This window comes from Cupressus sempervirens, chromosome 5 (genome assembly GCF_028749045.1).
Source record: "Cupressus sempervirens isolate cs-2001-9-10 chromosome 5, ASM2874904v1, whole genome shotgun sequence".
Classification (NCBI taxonomy): Eukaryota; Viridiplantae; Streptophyta; class Pinopsida; order Cupressales; family Cupressaceae; genus Cupressus; species Cupressus sempervirens.
In genome coordinates, this window is record NC_143122.1 from 631,979,643 (window position 1) to 632,003,677 (window position 24,035).

The following is a 24,035-nucleotide window of genomic DNA, read 5'->3' on the forward strand; positions in this document are numbered from 1 at the left end:
TCTCAAAAATGTGGGCCTCTACGGCCTATCATGAGTGTCAATATATATGTCAGCTCTATTAGATAACCTGCCACGACCCTCAACTCGAACTCACTTTGCATCTCTATACCTATCTCCATATCGGGTTCTATCCTCGACTCGAGATCTATAAGAACCAATAGAAACATCTCGATCTCTCCCTACTCTATCCTCAAAGAAGTGTTATCTGTTGCATAGTATTAGACAACTACTAGAGTACTCCAGCCATTTGTTGTTCTCCGGCCACAAAATTCCTAAAAGTCTGCATGGCCTCTCTATCAATATCAGCATCTCTAACCCCTGACCCGCCTGAACCACCCGGACTACCAACAAACCCAAACTGAACCTCAGGTTCATCTTCCCTAGGTCAAGTGGTCCGACCTCTACGAGCATAGTGCATACCTAGCAAAAATCTCCTATCATCTGCCATGATACTATTAATTGCAAATAATAAATCAAATACTGGCTGCAATGATACTGACCACTTTCAAATAATTCTAAGCCCAATTCATGTAGGCTTGCAGAAAACCGCTCTAAAACCACTATATAGACCTTGTCTGGCTATGGGTTACTCAACACCAATTTCATTACTAATAAGGGGTTTGGCATTCCATCAAACACTTGGTGCACTTCCTTGATCTATTGTCTATATGATGTTATTACTGTTTAGAATGAATCTGCTTTTTACATTCAGAGTATAATGGTTTTTGCCAATTAAGCTCGTCCAAATGAAAGTATTGAGACTAAAGCCAATCCAAACAACAAATATCAAATGGATCTCCATTCAATTTAACTATGTGAACTAAGACATTGGAAATTACTTTTATTTGAACAAGAACCTGGTGCTTGCACGCATATTCTCTTTGCAGATCGATATTGATAGTCCTCCTTCAATTTGCTCCTAGACTTTCAAGAAACATTAAGTAGCCTTCAAACTCCAAACAATGACCTCTAAAATTATGTACAGACTCTCTGATTGAAGTCGCAAGCTGCTACCATGGATTTGCAGAGCTGCTAGGTAAACCGTATGCTTGAGGATATACTTGCAGACCTCAAAAGAATGGATGCAAGCCTGAATATAAGCCATTCACTGCTATAGGGGTAGAACGACAGCCTCTGGAAAGCTCAACCAACACACAAACTCAAGTCTTTAAATTGTTGATGCAATCCTTTAAGCAAAGCGCACAACCCATCCAAGAATGACCGCAAGTTCTACAAATGAATGGCACAACTTTGAAGATAACTACAGGCCTCACAAACAAGGTCGCAAGTCTTCTAATTAACAAGGGAATCGCCCAACAACATTTCGCCAATAATTTCAAAATTCACACTAATCATTTGCTAATGGAAATGCAGACCACACAGCCTCCAAGTCCAAATCACAGTCATCAAGTGATGCAAGATGTGAAACGCAGGAGTTAATGGTCAATGACAGTAATACTCTAACCACACAAGCCATGAAAATTGCAATCAACTTCAACTAGCTTCTTAATTACAAATGCTACAGTCAAGAAGCTCAACCACAGTCAAGAAGCTTCCCACCACAGTGAACACAGCTATAGGAAGATTATAATAATTCTCATAAACTAATTCACAATACCTCAGCTGTGAATTACAAACCACTCCCCAACATCAAAACCCTTATGCTTCAGCAAGGGCACAGAAAATCAGAACTCAAAAAAAGCCACAAAGGCAACAAGGCAAATAAATATTCAAGCATGTTTTTCCCAATGAAATGAGCTCCTTATTATAATCCTTTGTTGGCCTAAGTTTCCTAAAGAACTCCACTTCAGAAATCGTGGAAGTTTCTGAAAAGAGCTCAAAAGAACTCAACACCAACACACTTTTTAGAAATCTCTTAATGTCATTATTATTATAACATAACTACTATTATAATAATGCAACTTTAATAATTACTTAATAAATAAAAGCTCATGCAATTATTAACCTCATTCATTGTAAATGACGACCAACTATCAAAGCCACCCATTGCATTGCCAAAAAGAGCAAATACCAAAAATTGACTTACTAAAAATAGTAAGTCCACAACTAGGACCCCCAAATCACCTTGTCAACTCACGTGCGTCGCTATGATGAGCTAACTCCGTCAGCTGCACAAACTTGCCAAAAACGTGGATATTACAAAGACATTATTGTGAAGATCAAGCAGAGGAAATGCTAAGTTGAAAAGTGAGCGTCTGAATTAGCCAAAAAGACATCAGAAGGAAAGAGATAGAATGAAGCAGAGATCTGAACAAGCGAGGTAGTGCTAAACCTAAAAAATCATTTCATTGTTACTTTCTTACCATTGTAGCAAATAAAATCTATTAACCGAGTGGACCTTCACCTAACATATCTTTTAAATCCCATATGGTGGCATTTTTTTAAATATTTTGTAAGTCCTTTACAGCAGGCCACTCTTTAGAAATATCAAGGAGTGATAAGTTTAGATGATCTTTGGTGAAAACCCTCTAACAAAGTTGGCTCCTAACAGAGCTCACTTCATAAGAGTGAAATTATTTGGGTTGTTGATTCTGAATATTTTTTTACCTTTACAAGGTTTCTACATTAAATACTTGTCTCAAATGTGTGAATGCTTATTGTGTTGCAAGCTGATTTCATGTTAATTGTTTGTTGCTGCAACTCGGTGTAAGCTAAGTAATTACTCTTATACTCAGTATAGTAAGGAATAGTAAGATAATAGCATGATGCTAAAATTTTATAAGTTTAAGTTAAGATGCTTGAAGTGGTTACCAAGTTATTGATTTGAAAGTTTAAGAAGTGTGGATTGGTACTAAAGTGTTTTAAGGCCTGTAGGATAACTGGATATAATTGATTCACTCCCCCTCTCATTTATCTAACAATTGGTATCAGAGATAAGTGCTTGAGGGAAGAAGTTTGAAGAGACTTGAGCCAAAGATCCGAAGATGTACAAGAGAGAGGTACGAAAGCTGAACAAGGAAAAAATTTCTTCATGACAAAACAGGATGAGGCTACATCTATTTGGGGTTGGTGACAATGCTACACATTGGTTGGACAATCAGTATTGCTCCTACCCCTCCTATGATAGTAGAAGAGACGATCCTAAAGAGAGAACATCAGTTTGATGATTGAGATTGCATCTACCCTGAATGATGTCGAGTTCAATGATGTCAGAAATTGTACTACTGCTAAAGAAATGTGGGACAAGCTAGCACTTGTGAATAATGGAGACAAGAATGTATTGAGAGCTCAAGCAAAAAGTCTGAGAGGCAAATACAATGACATGAGGATGAAAGGTCAGTATATGGTCCAGTATGTGAACCTAATCAAAGAAGTGGTGAGTGCTATCAAAGCTATAGGAGGAATCATCAGCAATGAAGAAGTTGTAATTAAAGTTCTCAGAACTCTCTTACCTATTTATGCTATAAGGGTATCTGCAATTCAAGAATTCAAAGCTGTGTGTTAGTGATCTTACTCTTGATGGTTTAGTTGGTCCTTTGATTGCATTTGAGCTAAGTAACTTTGATAATAATGTGCCTACAATTGAGAATGCTTTCAAGACTTCACTAGGCATTGGTAGTTCAAAGAAAGTAAAGAATAGTAATGATGAAAGTGAGTCAAAATCAAAGGATGACATGGATGAGATAGAAGCAATGCTTGCAAATAGGTTACCGGGAGGTAAAGGTAAATCAAAGGTAAATTACCCCTGATATGTTTTAAATGTAATGAAGTTGGTCGTATTGCTGCTACATGTCCTAAAAAAACAGGAGTAACAAAAATGAAGGAGCACAAATATAGAAAGAAGACCGTAATGAGGAAAGGCATAAGGAATGAAAAGCTCTTATTTCCCATGTTAGTAAGAATGACACGTGGATTATTGATAGTGGATGTTCACGTTACACGACTAGAGATATTAGTAAGTTTGATAAACTTGAGAAATATGATGGTGAATATGTTAAACTAGGGAATGATGTTACATGTCTAGTGAAAGGTAGAGATTCATTAATGCTCAATGATAAAATCAGATGTGATGATGCATATTGGGTTCAAGGACTAAATTATAATTTTTTGAGTGTTGCTCAGTTGAATAATGCATGTCACAAACTGAAATTTCAGAATAGAAAAGTAAAGATCTATGATGATGATGGAAATTTGATTGGCACTGGAGAGAAAACAAGAGGTAATCTATTTTACCTAGATCCTACAATTGATACATGTTTGTTTGCAAAAGCTGAAGATGTGTGGTCGTGGCATAAGAGGCTATGTCATGTCAATATTGAGAATATGGTCAAGGTTAATAAGGAGAAAAGAGTTAGAAGCTTACCGAATCTGCATAAACCTGAGAATGCAATGTCAACTCGATAAGATGACCAAGTCTAGTTTTTCAAGCAAGACACTCACTTCTAATGATATTTTGGAATTAGTTCATACAGATTTATGTGGACCTATGAGAGTTGAAAGCTACTATGGAGACAAATATTTCATATTGTTTGTTGATGATAATTCTAGGATTATGATTGTCATGTTTATGAAGTTAAAGTCACATCCTTTTGATATGTTCAAATGGTATAAAGCTCGAGTTACAAAAGACACTTATAAACAGCTAAAATGTTTGAGATCTGATAGAAGTGGTGAGTTTATGTCTGTTGAATTCACTAACTTTTTTGTTGAGCATGGAATTAAGAGACAGCTATCAATCCCATCATCCTCGCAAGAGGGTGGTGGGGAAGAGAAGGGCACCGAAACAACAGCATCAATGAATTCAACTCGATAAAGAAAGAAAGATGAAAATGAACGAAGTTCCAAAGCAGAAGGGAAAAAGGCCTTCGGTAATAAGAGACTTTCCTTTCGGTTGTGGACGTAGTGCCCGAACCATCAGTAAGGAAAGTATGGAACATTATCAGCAGGTGCATCCAAGGGATGCACTAAGAAACTCTAAGGAGTTGGAGGAGGAAAGGGAACCAGAGTAGGTTTCCCAAAATGTAATATGTATATATGTGATTATGTTCTATCTTATAAAATGGAATGTAAATTGAAATGTGCATCTTGAGCAAGTGCTCTTATACACTATTTCTATAACTTTCTCTAAAGTTTAGAGCAATGTTTGTTTAGAATTAGTATGTTTTAATAAAAGAGCTTAATAAGAATATCGAGATTTTAATTATTAGATTTTAATCATTTATTCATACACCTAAACACAATGGCTCAAACTAGAGGGCTTCGAATAGGAAGAGAAACTACAGCCTCGACTCAAAACCAAGATACTACAGAACAAGCTGATACTCAAAACCAAAATATCATAGAACAGGATGCTGCTAGAAACCAAAATACTACAGAACAAGCTGAGAATGGCATAGAAGCCATTATTAATTTTCTAACAGAGGAAAGAGATCAAATCCATAATGTAGAGCAGACAGTTGAGGATCAGAGAACTACACAAGGACAACTGGAAGAAATTCTGGAAAATCTTGGAGGAAACCAAGAGTGAAATCTCCATAAGTTTGAATGAGAAACTACACCACCTATGTCCCCATCTCCCAAGAAAACCACTACAGATAGGCCCACCTGGCAAGGAACTATCTTTGATCATTTTGAGGACATCAAGAAAATTGCCCCACCTAAATTTGCTGGGAAACATGTTTGAGATGCTGATGAGGATTGGTTACCTGAAATGGAAAAATATTTCGAGCTAAAAGACTATCCAGAGAGTATGAAAGTTATGGTTATGTCTGGCGCCTACTAGTTAACAAGAGAAGCAGCCAGCTGGTGTACTAACACAAAAGAGCAATTTAGCTACACCAAGACAATTTTAAGTTGGGAACTCTTCGTGGAACAATTTTGTTAGAGGTGGCTGCCACAATTATACTATGATGAGAAAATGACCAAGTTTATGAATTTAAAACAAGGTCAATTATCTGTGCAACAATATGGCAACCGCTTTGCCAAGTTAATGAAGTTTGTTAAAAAGCTAAAAAAAGGAGAAAGAAAAGCTAAGTAGGCATTGAAATAAGGGATTACTAAGCTACATGTCATCTTTCATTGAATATGGATGAGAAAATCACACATAGGTAAGAATAGATTAAGAAACTCTAATTTTTTTAAAAGGGTACATATATATCTCCCTCTTCTATGTTTCAGACAAGGTATATAACTTTAAGATGAGCATGACTTAAAGGGATTAAAATTCATTAGCCAAGCATGGAATAAGCTTGATCTTAATAAATAATGAAATACTTTCATATTCTTATGCAATATATTCATATTAAAGAATGAACAAGAAATAAGTCAATGGTGGTAAATAAGTAATTAATATGTACATAAAAATAATTAAGCATGGAATAAATTTATTATTATTATTATTATATAATGTTCATGTAAGATTTGAAGTGGGTGGAAAAAGGCGGAGTAATTTCAGTCATAAAAAAAAATTGTCCCAAGATGGGGTTAAGCATTGACTGAGTCCACTTAAAGATCATTTCACACGCCCTTGGCACAATAAATCTACCATCTCATGCCGTTGTTAGTAGGAAGGTAAGAAGCAGTAAAACTCGGGGACATGCATCCCCCCCCCCCCCCCCCCCCAACTAAAACCTCAAAGTACCAATTCCCAAAACATCCCCGCACCGAGTAGCCCACATGCGCCATTCTGCAACCATGGTGCCATCGGGACGGATACTTGAATTTCTATTTGAATTTTGATTTTTGAATGTTACTATTGGGTATGTAATATGTTACTATGTTGAACGTTAAATGATTCTTATTCGCATTGAAATTTTGCTATGTTTAAGTATTTCAATTTGGTATGTTAGACTGAAACATTATTTCATAACTAGCATTCCAAGTTTTGTATGTATAGTATACAACACCCCCCACCGCTGTTCCCTGTCGTCACAAAATTGAGGCACTTTGTCACCCTGTTCCAATAACTCATCCTAGCGTCTTTACACCCCGACGTGCTCAAGCATTGGTATTACATTGGTAGAATGGGAATCATACAATCTATGCAAGAAACACATTCAAATGATGCTTAGTGAATTACTTATTGTTGGTTTGCATACCATTACATCTATACGTATATTTGGGATATAAAAGTTATTAGTATATACTAGGTCAGGTTCTTAATCACTCTCTCATACAACGAAGGGGATAAAGAGTTTGTGAGGGGAGTGACAAAGTGATCATTACATCTATACGTATATTTGGCATATAAAAGTTATTAGTATATACTAGGTCAGTTTCTTAATCACTCTCCCATACAACGAAGGGGATAAAGAGTTTGTGAGGGGAGTGACAAAGTGATTCGATCACATGTCGGAAGGGTTTCAACATGGGCAGAAATCCTGAGGGAGCCTGCTTGTTGACTATTTCTGCACCGTGGTCATGGTAATTCTACCATCCACCTTAGGGTTAGTGATTAGGAGAGGATTAAGGAACTGAAGCCTATGTACGTATTATAAAATAGTCATTATTCCTTAGTCTAATCTAAATACACAATGGTGATAAATCCTGAGGGAGCCTGCTTGTTGACTAGTTCTGCACTGTGATCATGGTAATTCTACCATCCACGTTAGGGTTAGTGATTAGGAGAGGATTAAGGAACTAAGGCCTATGTATGTATTATAAGATAGTCATTATTCCTTAGTCTAATCTAAATACACAATGGTGATAAATCCTGAGGGAGCCTGCTTGTTGACTATTTCTGCACCGTGGTCATGGTAATTCTACCATCCACCTTAGGGTTAGTGATTGGGAAAGGATTAAGGAACTGAGGCCTATGTGTGTATTATAAAATAGTGATTATTCCTTAGTCTAATCTAAACACACAATGGTGAATAATCATTGGGAGGCATTATCTTAGTAAAGAATGTCACAAGAGGTCTTTCTCAAATGCAACCCAAATCCTAATTAAGAATTTTCGAAAAAAATAAGCAAGGTCTTATTTGGGGTCATTACAACCTCTCAATCAAACACTGGGATCATGTACAAGTAGAAAGGACAAATGAAAAAATACAGTTTAACAGACCTTAGAATGTGTATGGCCAATGTTTGGTAGGAGTGCTCTCAGCAGTTGCTCTGACATTTCACTAAATATCCCATTTGAATGTTCCATAAGCATGACAATTGCCCTGGATGCTCCCTTTTTTATTTCATGAAATTCATCTCCAAGGGATATGCACAGGACCTATTGAAGTACTCCAATTAGTTCCTCTATACTCTCAAACCAGGAGAAAAGAGATCCAAACATCTGAAAAGAAACTACATTCTCCTAAAATTAATATCACTGACCTCAGTAAGCTCTTGTGCCACAAGTTTTAGAGTGCCTTCTGAGCATCGCTCTATGCATCCACTGCAAATAAAATTCATCATTTGTAGACGGATCTCTTCTGAACTCTCCACCAGTGGAAGATGCCCTGCATATAAGATGCTATAAATTTATAAAGCACTTCTATCACTGTCTTTTTCTGTAAACAACGTTTCTAATCTACTAAGAAAACAGTAAGACAAAAAATGAACCACCCAGGGGCATAGACACTAGAAAGAAAACCCATAGATGAAGAAATGACAATATACAAATCAAAACCTGACTAAATATAAACCACAAAAAAATTGCAAAAAATGATACAATCTTAGGTAAATAGAAGACATTAAGAGAGTTAGAGAAAGGTTAAAGGTAAAGATGCTAAATGGTGTGTGCTAATACATACCCATTCTTTGTGCTATTACTGGTATTACCAATGCCACTGTTTCATCGACCTGAAAAAAAACCATAAAAGTGCCAAATTTGAAAATACAGCAAGCTCAAGATATATGGCTTATAGATATTAGAGTGACAAAGTCACCTTAACAAAGTAGTCCTAAGAGGAACTCAACTATTATAAATAATGTAGAAATCTATCAGTAAGAGAAAAATTGTCATCTTAACTGAATACACATATTAATCATGACCACAGATTCAAATAGATTACTATCTAATTATATTTAAGTAAATAGAATAATAATCTGATTTCAGATTCTGGAGTACTTTTTGAATCCTGTTCACAACTCCATTTATAATGAGAATCGAGAGCTCCCTGCACTTTTCAACACTGTCATTGAGAGCTTTCAAGATATTCTTAAGTATGGTATCATCCCATGCAACCTGAAAGGAATAAACAAAAAATCATGAACGATAATAAAATTAATCAGAAAAATGCTATTAGTACAGCTCAACTATCTTTACAACTGAAAGCATAAGTATTCTGTTAAAAAACCTACATGAGTTTATAGGCAAACATTGACTACTGTTGATATACTTCTGTTATGCTCAACCACATTGTTTTGAAGAAGATTTATTAGGACACGAGTTTAAATATTTAAGTCCCTATCTAAGCCCCCCCTACAAGCTTACAATCTTTGTTGCCTTGAGATTTCACAATTCATCTGTGTAAATATATTTTTTAACATTTTGGATCACACTCTGTGATTCATCATTGGGATGATCAAATCACTCTTTGTCATCCTGATAATGGATCACAGAGTGCCATCCAAAACATTAGGTAAAAGCATTTATACACAGTAGAATACAGACATCTGAAGCAACAAATTTCATGGACTGTAGAAATTTAATGCAATGAATTTACAGATAAATTATAGTGGATAGCTACAGTACCAGAAACTTTTAATTATAATTATTGCATCAAAACTTGTGCTACATGAACATCACTGACAGTTGCATAATCTTAAAATGATTTCATGATTAGTGTCCTTAACATCATCATGTTGAAGCAATCACAAGACCTTGAATGTGGCCGAGTACTTCAAGTTTCACTCGACTCTGTTAAAACAATTACAGACAACTATGTGCAAGTCATGCAGAGCTTTTTGCCAAGCCCATATATTAAAAAGAAAAATCAAGAAATCAGAACAGATCTGCAAGAACCATTACATAGATCTTCAGGGAAAGTAACTACCAGAAAATAACTTGAAAGACACTGAGACGAGCCTCACCAAAACCACTAAAACTAGTCAAGTTCATTAATAAACCTGACAACGCTGCAACTGAGAAGAGTTCTGTCATATATGGCGTAGAACAAGTTTGGCTCAGATCCAAGACTACTTAAAATGCTTGCATGAAATTCTTAGGGATCTTTTTGAGAATGAGATCACTTATGAAGAGAATGTAGCTTTTAATGTATTGCCTGAAACAATTAGATAAGTCTTTAAACTGAGAATGAGGAGAAGAGAGCATTTGAGAAAGAGGACCTGCTACAGTGCCAAACCAATAAGATATAGGGAGAGAAGGAAACAACACCATGGAAAACTCCCTTAACCTTTAAAAGACATGGGATAGTTATATCATTGTTCCAATAGTTGTCCACAGCCAACATTTGATTAAACCTCATGCAGCTGACTCAGCGTAGTGCCTACCAAACAAATGTTGCAAAATCTGAACAAGACCAAACAGCAGGAGAAAAAGATTGCACAACACTCAGCAACCAAACTCCTCCTTGTGGTCACTCTGACACAAAGGGTTCAAGAACAGACCATAACAGGAAACTTCCCATCACTCTCATGACCGAAAGAAGAACCCAAAATCCATATGCATGGGAATTCATTGACAAGGAGGAAGATTTATATTCAAGCTAGTTGCTGTCGAATCATCTGCAACAAAGAAATTAGCCTCATGTTTTATCATCTTCTTATCCATTCTTGTGCTGCTCTTTCTATGTTCTAAATTTTGATATAAAAATGTAAGAACCCCAGCAAGTTTAACTCTGAAGACTCCACTCTGTCCTTTTGACATTTTGTCAAAAACAGTTGTCATGCAAAGCCTGGGTTCTGATTCTCTGAATGTATATTGTTTGCTTTGTTTGTAATTAAATGACTACACAATTTCAAACATATACCAATGCATGAAATCTGAAGATGACTACACAAACTAAACACAGGAAATTCTTTATTGGCTGGATATTAACTTGCAATTATTAACAATGATAATCTGATGCAATTATAGTTTACTAACAATCACAATGCAGGAACCTGGTATCCAATGCATGCATTGCTAGACATCACACAATGAATGTGTCAATTCTGAAAATGATGCCAATGTCTGCAAACATAGATTGGGGCACTTCCCAATCACAAAAGTGCTCTATTCCTTCAACCGCTGCCCTCTAAATGAAATTTGTTGCCTCTAAATGGCCTGCGGCTATCTGAAAATACCAAACACAGTCCATACAATGGCTGCAATCTGCAATAAAATCAAATCCTCTGCCTTTGAAACGGTTTTGAGATTAATTGGGGCTTCTAATAATCATATTTCTAGACTCAATGAAAGCAATCTTGGCATCTGAATAAAGCCAAAGCATTTCCTCTATTCACTGGTATCTTGGAACCAATTCAAAGTACAATAACTGTCAAAAATTTACAATTCCCAAGTTGATAATCTAAAACCCTTATTTTAGTTTCTTCTCCGTGCCAACAAAAGCAAATACACAGCTCATGAATAAATCCACCTCACTTTGTAGGGATTTATAAATCCCAAATACAAATTGAGCTTCACGCTTCAAGCTTACACTCCATATAACATGTCATATGGGCTTTTGTCACACATTAAAATATAATACTTCATTATATTTTCCTCTATTAGATGCACAACAAAATAATATAACTCTATTTTAATAATCACTTATCTCCCTTTAAATTGGCACTTCACATTATTCTTCATATTCACTTTATGATTTGACTTTATAATCGTTAAAAAATTATTCCTCTTTAATAATAGAGACAAATAACATTTGATGATGTGCTTTTAATTAATTATTGACAAAGTATTACTTTATTAATAATTAAAATGTCATAACTCCAAGATACTCATTATTTTTCAATTCCGACTAAACCTAGGAGTTAACCTTTATGTAATTTGTATCCATTGCGCATCCAACTGCGTTATTAAAAATAGTAACAGTCCCTCTCTAACATCCACTGACTTATCATAAATAGTAAGCCCCTGAAACTGAGCCAACTAAGGAATGAGTTAAATCACTGTGCATACCATGACTCTGGGTACCTATTCCCAAATATTGAAACTCCTCATCAATGACTTACTATAAATAGTATTTCTCTGAGTGATTATCCAAGCTAATGATAATGAATCTCATTACTGTCACCAAGTTGTTCAGGTGCCCTGCTAAAGATAGAAACTTGGACTTTCCCAAAATAGACACATTATAAATTGTAAGCGTGCCAAACTAATCGCGATGAAGAAGAAACCTGAACATCCTTGACCACTGGAGTGTGAATCAGTCTCTGGCTCTGCCAATTGGACCCTCTAAACAACTCCATTAGCCTATGAGAGTCAATAAATAGGCTAATCATCAAAAAGTTGACACTCACAAAAATGGTGACATCACGAAAAAATCCCACTGATTTTCATGAAATTTCTTCAAAATGTTTGATTAAATACCATAGTTACACCACCCTGGGGGACGGGGGGACGGCGAAACGGGGGGACAAGTTTCCAGGACGGGGGGACAGAGGGGCCTTAATTTGGGGACGGCGGGGGGACAGTGGGGGGACGGCGGCAGGGGACAAGAGGGGTGTATATATCTATGCATATGGTATTTAAAAATGTTAGTTATGAAAATATGTATTGCAATATAGGATGTAAAGATGTAAAAGAGTGAATACTTGAAACATTGCATTGAATTGGAACATCGAACATTAAACATAAATAGTCGAATTTGCAAATAGTGAATAGCAGGATGTCCCCCATCCTCGGTGGAGGTGGTGGAATCTAGTGACACCGCTGGGGACGGGGAGACGGAGTCCCCAAGTCTCCGGTGCGTTGAAGTCTCCGAGACGTCGGGCAAAAAGGGGGGGGACGCGTCCCCGTGTTACTATGTTAAATACAGAAACTGAAATGTGGCTGGTTTATGAGGCTATCGCACAACTTTGACAGAGTAGCAATTTAGAGAATAATTCATAAAAAATATTTTATTAATAGTATGACAGATGAGTTATATGTGAGATCCAGATAAGTGGTATAAATATTCTGCTACCACTTCTATATAGCTGATACAAGAGTTTTAAACTGCACAATTAAGAATGTGAGAGCTTAGTTAATCCTCTAACCTTTTACAATAGAATTGCAATCTGTTCCTCGAAGTTAATTAAGCTCCTTTGAGGTTGGACTACTGGGTCATATGGAGACTGGACAGATCTCAGAAATAATGGCTTAAGTTGCCAATAAAATTGTGAAGATTTTCTACTATTTTAAATACCAGTTTACATTCTCAAATTTGGTATAACCTACCTCGGGTGGCTGATGAAAGTCACAGGCACTAACACAGTGTATTTAACTTTCTATAAACTCTCCGTGCAGGCAGCAACTCAGCTATAGACACCCCCATGCCTTTTTCATACATCAAATTGCAACACTATTGAAAGGGCCAACTGTGTAAACAATGTATGTCATGCCAACTTGAGGCAGTGAATTGTTACAATTTGAGTGTTGAAATCCAACTTGCATCCCTGTATCTGTGCCTCATATAGACCCATAATAAACCCCTCTATGCTGCTGTCAATTCTATTAACTTTAGAGAGGAGTCACAAATATTGCCGAAAAGAACCTCACTGGCAGCTGAAATTTTGGCAAGCGCAACTATTTTTTTGCAAATAGCAATGCCACTTGTTCATTTTCATCGATACCAAGTTAAGCCAAGAGTTTGCAGCTTGAATACAACGACAGAAGAAACTCATTCAAACTCCCCAAAATGTATTTTGTGTATATTTAAATATTTTTTGAGCTATATTCATGAATCTCAGTATTGATCCATCTAATTTTTCATACATCAAATTGCAACAGTATTTAAGGGGCCAACTGTTTAAAGAATGTATGTCATGCCAACTTGAGGCGGTGAATTATTACAATTTGAGGGTTGAAATCCAACTTGCATCCCTGTATCTGTGCCTCATATGGACCCATAATAAACCCCTCTATCCTGAAGTCAATTCTATTAACTTTAGAGAGGAGTCACAAATATTGCTGAAAAGAACCTCACTGGCAGCTGAAATTTTGAAAAGTACGATTATTTTTTTGCAAATAGCAATGGCACTTGTTCATTTTCATCCATACCTGGTTAAGCCAAGAGTTTGCAGCTGCAATACAACGACAGAAGAAACTCATTCAAACTCCCCAAAATGTATTTTGTGTATAATTAAATATTTTTTGAGCTATATTCATGAATCTCACTATTGATCCATCTAATATCAACGTCTTGGCAGTCCTCCAATTTCAAAACTTTGCAGAAGAAAATTATATATCATTCTAAATCCTAGAGCTACATAAATCATGTGAAGACATATCTCAAAAGATGTCAATGTGCAGCACAAACTGGTTAACTCCATTATTCATCACAAAGGCAATTTTCTTGTATGAAACTGCTCGAGAAGGATCCAAAGTCTTTCATCCCCAAATTCCAAATCTTCCACTCGCTGGTGATTTCCGGCGAGAACCAATTTGTTTACGGCAGAAAGTTTTCATCATCAGCTTCAGCCTTTTGAATTTTCAATTTTCATACATCAAGAAACATTTGGATTTTTGTTCCACCAAAGGGAGTTTGGTCATAAGCACCAATCTTAAATAGGAAATTATAAATCTTCACAATGAATCCTTTCCTCTCATTATAAATTTCTTTGAGAGGATCCTTTATTTTTGTTTTAATCTTTTCATCTTTCCACCAAAAACATGACCTGTAAAATGCCTTTTGACCCCCGATGCCTAGCCACACAACTGAAATCACTTCTAAGAAAACTTTACGGAACTAAAATAAGTATTTTGATTTATTATTTTTTAACAACTTAATTTGAAATATTTACTTATTTTCAAGATCTATTATCTGAAACCATTACACTAATGTAGAGTTCAAGCAATTTCAAGAAAAATCATTAAGTGATTATAAAGATGGTTGAAAACATCTGCGATATATTGCGCATCACTACAGGAAACAATATAATTGCCCAAAAAATCACAGCCGAGATTTTCATTATCGCAGGCAATGTTTAGGGCAAAAATTTTCTAAAACTCGCATGTTTTTCTCTAAAAATTCAGTCAACAAAAAATCATCACAGGAATAACTTTTTTAAAAAAAGTTAAATGTGAAATAGGGTTTTTTCAGTTGTTATTCTTATCCAAGATGCTGAGAATGCGAGTTTGGCCCAATGGTGAAATTTGGCTGTGGGTTTGGTCATCTTTCATATGTATTATTAAAAGACATGATATGTGACCATTTAGGTCTAGGAGTATCATGTTTTAACATTTGACTGCGACCTCTAATGTCGTTATATGTGTAACTTGGCAAGTTCTAATTGCTATCTAGTTAACTCAAAACTTTGATTAATATTAAAATATGATGGAAATCTCAAACCACTATATGTTCTACAAAATTGATGTGTATGTGTGTTTTTGTTTTAAGAATATTTTAAGAAATTATTTATTTTCAAATGTTCAATAAAAAGAAGTGTCAATTATTGCTGATTTTTTTCACCGAGTTTTTGGCGATCTTGAGTTTTTCAAAAAAATTGGGTTCGCCGGGTTATTGTCAAATCTGATCTTTTCAATTATGGTTATAAATATAATTCTAGCCCTATCCATAGCAAGTACAATTAGTTTGATTGAGGCAATGGGAAAAAAAAAAATTAATCTCAAACCCAATACAAAACAAATGCAACCATCCACTCTAAAGATAATGCGTGTGAAGAAAAATAAAGTGAAGAGATGAATATACCTATGGTATCAGAGAAGACCATCCTTGATTAACTACTACAACCAAATCTGGGAGGAGCTTTATCGTTAAATTCTCAAAAAACGGCAAGGGTATTATAGTAATATTGTAATGTTTAAATTATAGCAGTAAGTCTTTAGGATAGGAGGAATGATCTTTATTCTTTTAGTTAATTTTTTGTCCTTTTCTTTCTTAGTTTTCAATCTTGTCTTTCATGGATAGATCTTTTGTAACTATTAGTTAACGAGACTTTTGTTCCTTCATTAAAAAATATCATACACTGCAGTGTGGTAATGTACTGCATGGTACAGATTTGTACAAATACAAATTTTGATAGTTATTGTTGAAGTTTGAATCTTTTCAGGAAAATCACGTCTAGTTTTTCTCTGCAAATAATGCTGAATTCTCACAGCATGAGGGTTTTCCTATGCAAATAGTGTCACTTACTGTTGTAGATCATATTTTATTTTATAGAAAATGCAGAGTTTTACTCTGCAAAAATGCATGCCAAGGATTTTTTAGAAATCCCGCCAGGACATTTTTTAATGTCACATCCTATTTTTTTCTTCATTTTAAGAAAATTTATGGGGCAGAACATCATTTTTTGGTGATTTTTTAAAAAAATCATAAGTTTCAGTCCTTCTCATATCCCCTGCAGGCACATAAGGTCACAGTCTTTGTGAATAATATTGAAGTCTTCAGAACTCAGATCATAGTCCTTATAGCAATTAAGCTAGAGCCAACTGAGAATAAAGCATGACTAATGATATAAGGATCAACTTAGTCAAGGCGATTCTTAGCCTTTTTGTTTTGGTTGATTACTATGCCATGGGCCGGACCCTAATGGCAACTGGACCCCCTCCATGCCCTCTAAGCTCTACTAAACACTCAAAAACGTTAAATTCACCCACAATTTCATTTCATTGACTGTGTTGAAGAGGAGCTGCAAGTGCAAGACAGGTGAGGAGGAGCAGCAAGAAGAGGAAGAAGAGGAACTCTACACCAAGTTGGAAGGATTGTTTGAGTGAAAGATAGAATTCTCCAACTGATTTTTCATTTTTATTTTTGGCAAGTTTCAATTTTCATTTTCAAAAATTGAATTTTGCAAATTCATATATTCATTGCAACCTTCATTGCTCATTGTTCATTGTTCATCAAAATTTGACATAAATTTAAATTTCATTTTCAAATTTGTCAAACTAGGCTGAAACTTATGAAATTTGAGTTTATGCTGTTTATTGCACTGCCACAACACTCTCATGGCATGAGTGAGGACAATTAAGAGGTTCGTATTGAAAGTACTGAATCTAAATATGCACTTGAAGCTGAAGGGGGTTGCCATGGGGCTGACGCTAGCCCAAACTAATTCCATTGCAAATGCAGCTTCCAGTACAGAGTACTCTTCACATTACTAGCAGAATAAGCTAAGGGACCATTTGATCATAAGTCTCCTCTCAAGCAGTTTGCAACAAAATTACCAGGCAAGCCAGGGACATCTAGCAGTTAAGGTTGTGGAAGTGCCACTGTTGTGATTTAGAATTTTTTGGTGGCATCACTAGAGTTTACACACAACTTTTTATTTGAGAAAAGTTGTCGGTATCTATTCTTTGTAGACAAAAGAGGCAAACCTTGAATACAGAGTTAAAATATACAAGCTATAGGGTGTTCCTTATGATAATGTAGCTATAACTATGACTACTACTTTATCTGATGGGATACAAGTTGAGCAGTGCCAGCAATAAAGTTCTAATTGTAAAGAACTGAACTGGCTCCCAACTAGAAAATTGGTGCACAATTTATTGTTTTTGCAAATTTTTAAAAGTTTTCAATCTTTTGGTATTTTCCCTTGTAGAAACGAATTAACAACTTCAAGAAATTTGAAATGATAATATTAAATCAGACAAGAACTGGAAAGATTAACTTTTGCACTTTATTTGGAGAATCATACATTAGAAATACTTATAATTGAAAATGGCACCTAGATTGTACTTGCTATGTGTCAAGCTGTGTCATAAAATTACCCTCTTGTTGTTCACGTGGGCATCCTCGCTGCCAATACCCAGCCGCAGATAAAGACTGTCCTCTGGCCATCCATGGTAATGTATAATGCTGAGTGTAAATAGCGTGCAAGGAGCTGGTGCTGACACGTGACCTCCAAACACCCCAACACAAGCTGCTAAGGTAAATCGCAGTCCCAGCAAATGCTAGCATGGTCTTCTCAACAGCCGTCTCAACTCAAACGAAAGGTTGAGATGTGATATGAGGTCTCGTATGATATTGCCATCCCAACTTTTGATGCAATCAGACCTTGTTTTCAACCATGGCTGCCAGTATTAGGTTATGTGCAGACTGTCCAATAACAATTCATCCACCAAAAGAATAATGTGGACTCTCAGCAAAAAAGTGTAAAACTCCACAATTCGGTAATTAATCACTATCAAAATCTCCAAGCCGCAATAGACACGGTAGGAGAATTTCGACAGTTGTTTACCTTGGCACAATTCTCAATGAAGATCTCAGAAATTCTTCAAACCCTCAGCCAGATGATATGAGCAAGATAAAATATATAATTCAAGATGATCTCCCATTCTCCAAAAAGCCATATTTATAATACAAATTTGAGCCATTTAGCTTCACGCACACAACTTTCACTTAAAGGAATATAAAGTCATAACACTTTATATTATAAAACACAATGATAATTAAGTGTGTAATAAATAATCATTGAAACCAACATTCCACCAAATAAACATGACTTCCATAATATTTCATTGACAGATCAAATATCGAAGCCAGACGATCACCCCCCCTGAACTACTCACCTAAAATAGTAACTGACCAAGAGTGACTTACTAAAAATAGTAAGTCCAAAAATAGCAATATCTCGACAAAGACCCCCAAATCCAAACATCAGCTCACAAGGGTTGCGATGATGAACTGACAAAACCAACCTTCAGAAACCTGCTAAATCGGGGACATTACACTAATCATACTTTGCAGATGACATTAGCAGTGATGCCAAGTTCTTCAAATGCCTAGGTAGGAGAGGATAAAGGGAAACAAATTGACAAGTAACCCCATAGCTCATTTGTTCAATGTGAAACTAAAGGGTGATATAATTGATGTCATTGGCAAGTTCTTTTTTGCCAACGGCATCCCATTTCATGTAGCTCAATCTCCTTATTATAAGAAGATGAGACTAATGGTAGCAACAAAATGACAATCATATGTGCTACCAGGGGATACAAAATTGAGGACAATAATCTTACATATAAACTATTCCAAGATCAATGTGTTCGTGGAGAAGATGAAAGAATGTTAAGTGAAGAGTGGATGCAATAAGGTCATCGATGGGTAGACAAACATTAGGCATCATCAACTCATCAATATCATGGTTACATGTGCAGAGGGCTCATATTTTTGTAAGATGGTTGATTGTTCAAAGCATCACAAACATGTTGATTTTCACTTTCAAGTCCTCAAGGATGTTATTGAGGAAGTTGGACCAAAAAATGTGGTCCAAGTAGTGACAAATGTGGCAAATGTAAACCAAAGTTGTAGGGAAATTCATTGAGGCAGCTTAACTATATATTTTGCAAACTCCATTTTTGTGCATTTCATCAATAATGCAATCAAGGGCATTAGGAAGATTGAGTGGATTTCAGCATACTTAGATTTGTGATTTAATTTCTAATTTCTCTTAGAGAAATTTGGGAAGCTTTTAGTTTTCTCTTGTCGAAACATAAGGACAGAAACCTTTAGGCTTATTGATAAATTAGACGGAAACCCAGTTCATCCTCAGAGTGGGTTGGTGATGGTGTTCACCTTGTATTTTAGGTTCATTTCTTATAATCCAATATGGCAGTAGCTTTCTATATGTACGAGTGGATATGATATTGTTTAGTTGGAGTTGAATGCAATATTATTTCAGAATTTTTCAAATGGAATTTGTAATTTGTTGAATGAATTGAAAGAAAAAATGCATGTGAAATATGTTGTTTGATTTCTCAGCTGTGTTCTGAGAATTTGGCCAAAAAATATATCTATTGGGGATATTTCATATATAAAAGGCCTCAGGAAAGATATAAGCTCGGAAAATATATTAAAGGCCTCTAATAGTTCATCCAGAAACCACTAATTCCCACACCAATAATTAGAAGACCAAATATTAAATGAATCCACAATTACTCCTCAAAAAACATTTTTTTTTATTCAGCTCCTTAAATAATACGTGCAAATAAATAAGAATCTACATAAGCTTAGTTTGACATCAAAGATATATCAAACATATAATAATCAAAACTAAATATTTATTTTCTGCCGCACAACCAGATAAAAATTACTTCAGAACTGCAAATGTCTTTATTTCTAAAACAGATTATAAAATTGGCGCAAGTGTGAACTTCATCACAAACCCTCTCCTTAGAAGAACTAGGATTTTCTACAGCCCTTATGTCAATCTGCTAAAGGTTTGCATCCTCAGAGATTCAGCTAATCCACAGCATCAGACAAATTCATCAAATTCAATAATATCTTGTAAGTTTTCAGCAAATTCTGAAGATATAATACTGATATAGCATTATTACCTTGCTACAAATCGATCTACTATAACTCTGGGCTGAATGTTATTGTTCTGGAAGTCTGCAATAAATTCTGGAGATTATATTTTATTTCTACACTAAAGAGCCAAGGAGTAGATTGCTAGAAAAGCAGATTTAAGATTGTATTGTGTGTCTTCTATCCACAATCTTGCTCCTACTCATATATTATCCAAGAGTCTTGCCTTTTCAAATAGACACAACCCCTTCTAGGTCAGCCCCCCATGATACAAACTACTCCAAAAATCAGTGCCCTTGCTCATTAACTAATAGTTAATACTTAGTTAACTACAATAGTCAATAGAAGGCATATATATATGCCTAGCAAATCCTGATCTCTTCTAAGGAAGATATAATTATCATGAGACCATATATAAAGGAAATGACATGCATTTAGATCTGTCTGATCTGAAAAATCAGAACATTAATATATAAAGTTATTAGGATTTAACACTCCCTCTTAACTTGATAATATAAATGAGAGAAACATATCTAGCACTATCAATTATGATAACTAAGGATTGATACTCTATATCAATCTGAATCTTTCAAGCATGCAGTGTCATTGTACACATGATATATTGTCATATTACTAACCCTGTAAACAGTATTGCATGGAACACAGGATAAAATCCGAAGAGTGATTAAATTCTTCCTTTATCCAAGTTGCGACTCATAGGTACTAACAAGCCTACATCACAATATGATCCTAAGTTAAGATTTGCCAGTACACAGGATAAAATCCGGAGAATGATTAAATTCTTCCTTTATCCAAGTTGTGACTCATAGGCATAGAAATGCCTACATCACAATGTGATCTTGAACCCCTCCAGATCTGACAGCAGTTCTCTATTCTTTAGTACATTATCCCAGAGATTGTCATCTCTCATAATGTCTTTTATACAAGTGTTCGTTATCTTGGAGATCATCATCTCTCATAATGTCTTTTATACAAGTGTTCATTATCTCAAAGATCGTCACCTCTTAGACAATGAATACAAATGGTGAAGCCCATAACAGGCAACAGCCTGACAATAATAATTTCTAACACAAAATTATTTCATTAATAATTAAAAAATACAAATGTATTATAATTCAACCATACCAAGTCTTTCTTCTAAAGTGATCTATCTTCACGAGAGAGAGAGAGAGGTTTGGTAAGAATATTTGTTGTCTAATTTGCAGTGCAAATGTATTCTAACTTGACAGTTTTCCTGTCTACCATATCTCTTACATAGTGGTAAGAAATTTCAATATGCTTGGATTTGTCATGAAAAACTGGATTCACAGTGAATGATAGTGGGATTCATGGGTTGATCAAATAATCTCACAAGTAACTTTCTAAGCCAAACTGCTTCCCGAGAAGCCATTGCAGCTGCAATGTATTCAGCTTATATGGAACTCCGTGCTACCGATGACTGCTTTCTGCATGTCCATGATATCATTGTTGAGCCTAAATTGAAACGATGTCCTAAAGTGTTTTTCCTATCAGCAACACTTCCACCCCAATCTGTGTCTGTGAATCCATTTAAGTTTAAGTCAACTTTTTTATACTTAAGCCCAAGGTTAACAGTGCCTTATAAGTATCTCATAATGTGTTTGATTGCAACTAGGTGAATCTCCTTTGGCTCACACATAAATTGACTTAAGGCATTAACAACATAGCAAATATCAGGTCTTGTATTTACCAAGTACATAAGAGACCCAATCATCTATCTGTAAAGAGTAGAATCTATGGAGGGTGATTCTGCTGCTGCTTCCTTAAGTTTGTGTAGATTAGTCTCCATTGGAGAAGACATAGGCCTGCAGTTCCACATTCCAAATCTCTTCAAGATGTCTAATGTATACTTTCCTTAATTAAGTATGATGTCAAAGTTCTGCCATACTTCCAGTCCTAGGAAGTAATGAAGGAGTCCTAAATCTTTCATATCAAATTCTCTAATTAGATCTTTCTTACATTGATCTATAAGATGATCATCACCTGTTATTAGTAAATCATCAACATGTAGTATCAAAATTATCATATAATCTTTATCCCTTTTATACTAGAGATTTGGATCAGCTTTATTCTTAGAGAATCCTAAACTAGTGAGATGTGTATCGACTCTTTCATACCATGCCCTGGGAGCCTGTTTAAGCCCATAGAGAGCTTTCTTGAGTCTGCAAACAAAGATTTTAGGATTATGAGTTTCAAATCCTTCAGGTTGTTCCAAATATACTTCTTTTGTAATCTTTCCATTCAAAAATGTTATTTCTACATCCATCTAATGTACTTTCCATCCCTTCGATGCTACAATAGCTAGGACTACTCTTACGGAGGTGTATCTAGCAACTAGAGCAATGGTTTCTTCATAATCAATTCCCTCCTGAGAGAATCCTCTGGCTACGAATCTAGCCTTATAGTTTTCAATGCTACCATTATTAAGATAATATCTTATACTTTCTATAATAGTCAACTACTTGTCTGTAGTCCGTCTTTCAGTCTAGATAGGAATGTTTCCTATCCCGTCTCTTTTTTCTTCAGTCCAGATAGGAATGTTTCCTATCCTGTCTCTAGTTTTGTTTCTAATTTCGTCTTCAATCTACGTTGTTTCTTTTAGAAACAACGTCCTTGTAATTTTGTATAAGGAACACATTTGTTCCTCTGTTAATCAATGAATCATCCGGAAATCCGTTAATCTACCAACTCTTCTTGAATCTTGTAACATGGTATCAGAGCTATTACTTAAATTTTTTCGAAAAAAATTATAATTTCTTCGTGAAATTATTTGTTTTAATTTTTTCAAAATTATTTCTGTTGAATTTCTCTAAAACCCGCTTAAGGTTTTCGGCCTAGAGAAATTCTCGAACTCGGGTCTGCCTGTGTTTGTTCAGCACACTCTAGCCCCATTCGTCCATGCACATCGATCCTTGAAGAAAAATTTGCCATTTTTTATCAAGAAATCTGAAGTTTTTTCAAGCTTTTTTCAGCTAGGGCCTTTTTTTTCGAAACCCTAATTTTTGGGGTCGAAAAAATATTTTGTTTGCAAATATTTGGTGGGTTTTTCGAGAGCTCAACTGGGTTGTCGTCTGTTTGTTCTGGGTGCCTCGATTTTCGAGCCAGTAGATCCAGAAAACGACAGCAGATTCCTTCTAGGTTTTCCGAGCTCTCTTCTGAGTCATTCTCTGATTCTTCTGGGTCTTTCGTATTTTTGCCTCGAAGAACGTGCCTTCACAGATTTTCACAATTTTTCATTGAAAAACGTGTCATGGCATCTCTGACAAATATTTTGCTCGAACATAATTCCAAATTCAATGGTCGCAATTATGGTGAAATGTACCTTGCTTTAATGGTCACTAAAAAATAATACTAAACTGAGACAATTTATTGAAACCCTGTTTTGTAGTCTGAAAGATAAAGTGCTACGAAAATTACCGAACTAGATATGCAAGAAATATAAGAATATAATTCACTAAATATGGTGGATAGAACCAATTGATAGAAACAACAATTTTCAGGAGTATCTTATTGTAATTTTGCATCTATCACAGGTCCTAATTCAATTAAACCAATTGAGGATAAATCTGAACTTATCGTGTACAACTAAAGCAATATTTAGAACCTGGATGGCCGCTTCCTTTGGTAATCAAATGCATGCGAAGGATGACTAATTCAGGTGTGTACCAAGCCACC

The 24,035-nt window shown here is 35.5% G+C and overlaps 1 protein-coding gene across 6 annotated transcripts in view; it reads right to left on the reverse strand.

The window, feature by feature from the left end:
• LOC149557486 (uncharacterized) overlaps positions 1-24,035 on the reverse strand; it is a 292,999-nt gene that overhangs the window by 218,274 nt on the left and 50,690 nt on the right. For all 6 annotated transcript variants that reach the window (XR_016364886.1, XM_089832140.1, XM_089832139.1 and 3 more), the window contains exons 3-6: positions 9,023-9,139; positions 8,706-8,754; positions 8,287-8,411; positions 8,024-8,182 (exon numbers count right to left, since the gene is read on the reverse strand). Coding sequence is in view for 5 of the 6 variants with exons in the window: in XM_089832140.1 (XP_089688266.1) it covers positions 8,024-8,182; positions 8,287-8,411; positions 8,706-8,754; positions 9,023-9,139 (450 nt within the window). In the remaining variant the exon portion in view is untranslated. The remainder of the gene's footprint in view (positions 1-8,023; positions 8,183-8,286; positions 8,412-8,705; positions 8,755-9,022; positions 9,140-24,035) is intronic.